Raw genomic sequence first — 4,126 nt, 5'->3', positions numbered from 1 at the left:
ACTGTGTAACATTCCATACTGTTGCCACTTTGCTACATTCCATACTCTATACATATGTATGTACTTGTAGTTGAATTTACAGGGATGTTCCTGGAATTCCTCTTCTTATAATAGAGATAGGTTCCCGCCAAAACAATTTGCTCGTAAAACACACAGTAGAAAAGTTGTTCAAATGTTCGATAGAATTTGAGATTTATAGGGGAATCAGTCTGTTCAGTCTGTAGTCCTGAGTCCAAGCAACTTTGTGTGTGGTACTTTCATTCAACATCTGTCATTTTTCCAATGACACAACAAATTTGATTTTAGTTAATTTAGTTGTTGGACATTTGTTATGCATGTTAATAGCATTATTTTGTTTTATTTAGGAAATATATTTTTGGATTATATTGGTTCAATAGAAATTCACCTCAAAAAATGTAGTTAAAATTCATTTGACATATATGATATCATTTTCTGCAATTACAAAATAATTTCAAAAATAAACTATTTTTATTTATATCCAAACATTTCAAAATCCAACTCATAAACTTGTCGAAAATTTGCTCGCAGTGAGTCAGATAAAGTTGTCATGTATTTCTCAAGAATGCTGAATGAGGAGTTAGTAATATGATTATTGATATTCGCAGGTGGGAAGTTTATCACTTTATCGGCTCCCGTTTTTCCCAGTATGTAGTTTGCGTCTCGCGCCAATGTCTCGTATTTGCCGATGTAATCGAATGGCATGATACAAGGTAGACTGAGTTCATGAATACGTTCCCAATGCATATCCATGGAAACCCTTGTATTGTTAGCCTGATGAACAATGAATGACACTAGATCCGCAAACGTAACGTTGTGGATTTGGTTTTTGTTTACTTTCGTGACTGCAGTCCGGTTCTTCCAGTACAGTATTGAGGCAGCGATAGTTTTCAGATAAAGCCACTCTCCATGCTCGGCACCCAGCTCAAATTTATCTCTGTAAGCTGAGAGCACTCGCTCAAATGGATGACGAACAAACAGGAACTTCGTGTATGTTTTCAAACGCCGAATTCTTTCTTCTTTAGGAAAAGAATTTAGTTGACGATGTTTCGTGGCGTATTCGTTGTAGTGTCCCCTGCCAACATCAGTTGCGTTTTCGACGTCACCGGCCAATACCATTAAGACGCGCCTCCAATTCGCCGTAGCCACTTTATGGATAGGACAATACAGCATTTTATATGTGTCCTCGACATACAGGCGTATACGATTGGACGCAGTGTCCCATTTTTGTGGATCGTCAGAAATGTTCATCCCTATTTTTTCGCAGACTCTGTGAAGTCTTTGCCTTCTTTCTTCGAAGTCGTCTTCGACAGATTTGAACTTGACCGAGGTCGAACATGGTGCGTCTGTCATTGCCTGAAAATATATATATGTATAGACCAAGCGGTCTTTGAATGAGTAATCAATGAAAAAGAGTTAACCCAGTTAGTGTTGATGACGGTTATTATACCAACCACCACGCCCCATACAAATGCTTATTATAGTGTCATGAATTTGTTTTTGCGTATCTGTTGACCGACTTAATTAGCTGATTATTAGCTGAATTGCTGTGTTATGTCTGTCATCGTTTAGGCCTATTTGAAGTTTTGGACGGAACTTGGCTCAGTGATTTGGAACTAATTACCAGATAACCGCCGCTATTCTGACAGTTGGTTTCCATAGTTATTAATGTAGTGAACGATTAATCAAAAGATATGACGTATTCAGTGCTTAGCGTGATTGGCTTTATGATTGAAGGTTACGCTCTAGAGTCTTTTTACTGTTTTGTAATTGGTTAGAGTTTTGAAAATGAATAAAGAGAGTTATGAGTTGGTCTTGGGGAGCACAGCACGATAGACGCAGTCTAGAGCAGTCCTGGAGAGACTTGGGGCGAGTGTTGACGCAGTCTAAGAGAGTCTTGGATCAGCCTTGCGATAGTCTTGGGGATTTTTCCCCAGGGCGCTGTGTCTTATAGAGTGCTCGATTGACCGACTAAGACGAGAGCTGAAACGTATTCCGTTGTGTGTGTCTCATTTGACTGTAAAGTTAAACTGGCTTTCCCGATCCCATACCTCAAGGGGACGAGATATAGAGACGAGACGAGTTTCCCCCTGGCAAGTGTGGAGAACCCCGAGAGTAAAAGAATTTTCCCCCTGACACGTGGTGTGAGAACCCTGGGCATTGCGTCTTACGCATATTAACATCCTGTGAAGAGAAGTGAAATGGCGAAGATGTGTCTTTCTTGCGAACCAAACTAACTGGCTCGATGGCAGAGACGAAACCACGCTTGACGATTAACACCTTTACCAGTATGGCACCGATGAACGACGACGCTGAAGACATGAAGACTTCTGAACCCCTTATGAAGGACGAATATCGTATAGGACTGAATGATTAAGAATTGAGCGACATTAAAGGCAAGAAGATGACAAGGAACGACCCGGACTAACGCGATGATAAGAAGAGACGCTTATAGACTTTGATTAGAACTTTAGCTATTTGCTTAGAAAACCGCTCGCTGGACACTGTAACGGCACTGTAACTCAAGACGTTGAACTCTTTTCCACAATCCCAACCCTATTGCTCAGTAATGTAATGTATTGCTTGCTTTTCCTATCGTTTTTACCGTTTCTTTTAGTGATGTTGAATTGTATGTATGTGAGCGCCCAGATCTTTGTTTTAAACTGATATTTAGTGACGTTCGAGGTCCTTTATAACGATTTAAGCGCGCCTCAGTGGACAAGTATTTGCAACACAGTGTTTTGAGTTTTGTGAAGTTTTATGGTGTTTTAATGAGTTTATGAGTACGGATTATGATGGGGAAAGTAATGCCCCACGTGTTTTTAAGAGTTTTGAGATTTGTCGAGTACAGAGATACCGATGTTTAAGAGTTGCTTTTGTTTATGTGTTGCTTTCCGGAATACTTCTGACGCTTTTTGAGTGGATAGCACCTTTGTAACGTTTTTTAATGTCTTTTTGGGATGAGAGTTGGTGCGCTTATATACGTATTGTTTGATATCGCAAGCTTTTGTTCATTATTGACAGGATTATATGTAACTCAGTAGTTTCTATCGTTTTGCTTTTTCCGTCTTTTTGCCAGAGGAGTAATGTGTTATGAAAGCGACATTGTCTTTGCATTCCGTTACCACGCCGTATGACTTTTGTTTAGATTAACGACTTGTGAGTTCAGTTGAAGTTTATAAGCGTATATGACAGGAGTTTGATTAATAGCTTTTTTATTCATTGTTTATTAGTTACCGCTTTGCAATGCTTTAACTGAGAGACGCATACCTGGTAATCACGTGATCATGCTGTCGACTGCAGCGATTGGCTGATCGCTTGGTTACACCGCCACGCCTTAGTTTTTTGATCTTTTGATATAGAGTTTGTAACCTTAGTAACGGGAGACTGTGCAGCGAAGGGTTACCTCAACGAACTGTTTTGAGAAAAGTGAGTCGATTGGTAGCCTTTCCCTTGTTTTTGATTTATAACCGTTGATATTTGAGACTTTATAACCATTGTTTTTAGACTTTATAATCATTGTACTTAATTAGTGTTTTACTCTTTTGATTTATCATTTTTCTTAGTATTGTATTTAACCCTATGACGATGAGTGGCTGACGGTATCTTTGATTTGTGAACGTGTTATGCCAGGAGGCACAATCTCAGTTTGGGTGAAGGGATGTGTCATGAATTTGTTTTTGCGTATCTGTTGACCGACTTAATTAGCTGATTATTAGCTGAATTGCTGTGTTATGTCTGTCATCGTTTAGGCCTATTTGAAGTTTTGGACGGAACTTGGCTCAGTGATTTGGAGTGAGTTGGTCTTGGGGAGCACAGCACGATAGACGCAGTCTAGAGCAGTCCTGGAGAGACTTGGGGCGAGTGTTGACGCAGTCTAAGAGAGTCTTGGATCAGCTTTGCGATAGTCTTGGGGATTTTTCCCCAGGGCGCTGTGTCTTATAGAGTGCTTGATTGACCGACTAAGACGAGAGCTGAAACGTATTCCGTTGTGTGTGTCTCATTTGACTGTGAAGTTAAACTGGCTTTCCCGATCCCATACCTCAAGGGGACGAGATATAGAGACGAGACGAGTTTCCCCCCTGGCAAGTGTGGAGAACCCTGAGAG

At 40.3% G+C, this 4,126-nt stretch overlaps 1 protein-coding gene across 1 annotated transcript; it reads right to left on the bottom strand.

Moving 5' to 3' along the window:
• Nucleotides 1-489: 489 nt before the first annotated feature.
• On the bottom strand, nt 490-1,371 carry LOC102803265 (carbohydrate sulfotransferase 9-like). Its single transcript, XM_006819434.2, has one exon. The coding sequence runs from the start codon at nt 1,369-1,371 to the stop codon at nt 490-492; it is 882 nt and encodes a 293-aa protein (XP_006819497.2).
• Between the last annotated feature and the right edge of the window lie 2,755 nt (nt 1,372-4,126).

The sequence above is a fragment of the Saccoglossus kowalevskii genome, chromosome 7 (assembly GCF_978046115.1).
Source record: "Saccoglossus kowalevskii chromosome 7, keSacKowa6.1, whole genome shotgun sequence".
NCBI classification, from domain to species: domain Eukaryota; kingdom Metazoa; phylum Hemichordata; class Enteropneusta; family Harrimaniidae; genus Saccoglossus; species Saccoglossus kowalevskii.
Note: the sequence above shows the minus strand (reverse complement) of the source record. Positions and strands in the feature narration are given on the sequence as shown.

Bases quoted from the DNA above. Each gene is read 5' to 3' on its own strand.
- LOC102803265 (XM_006819434.2), bottom strand. From the start codon at position 1,371: ATGACAGACGCACCATGTTCGACCTCGGTCAAGTTCAAATCTGTCGAA.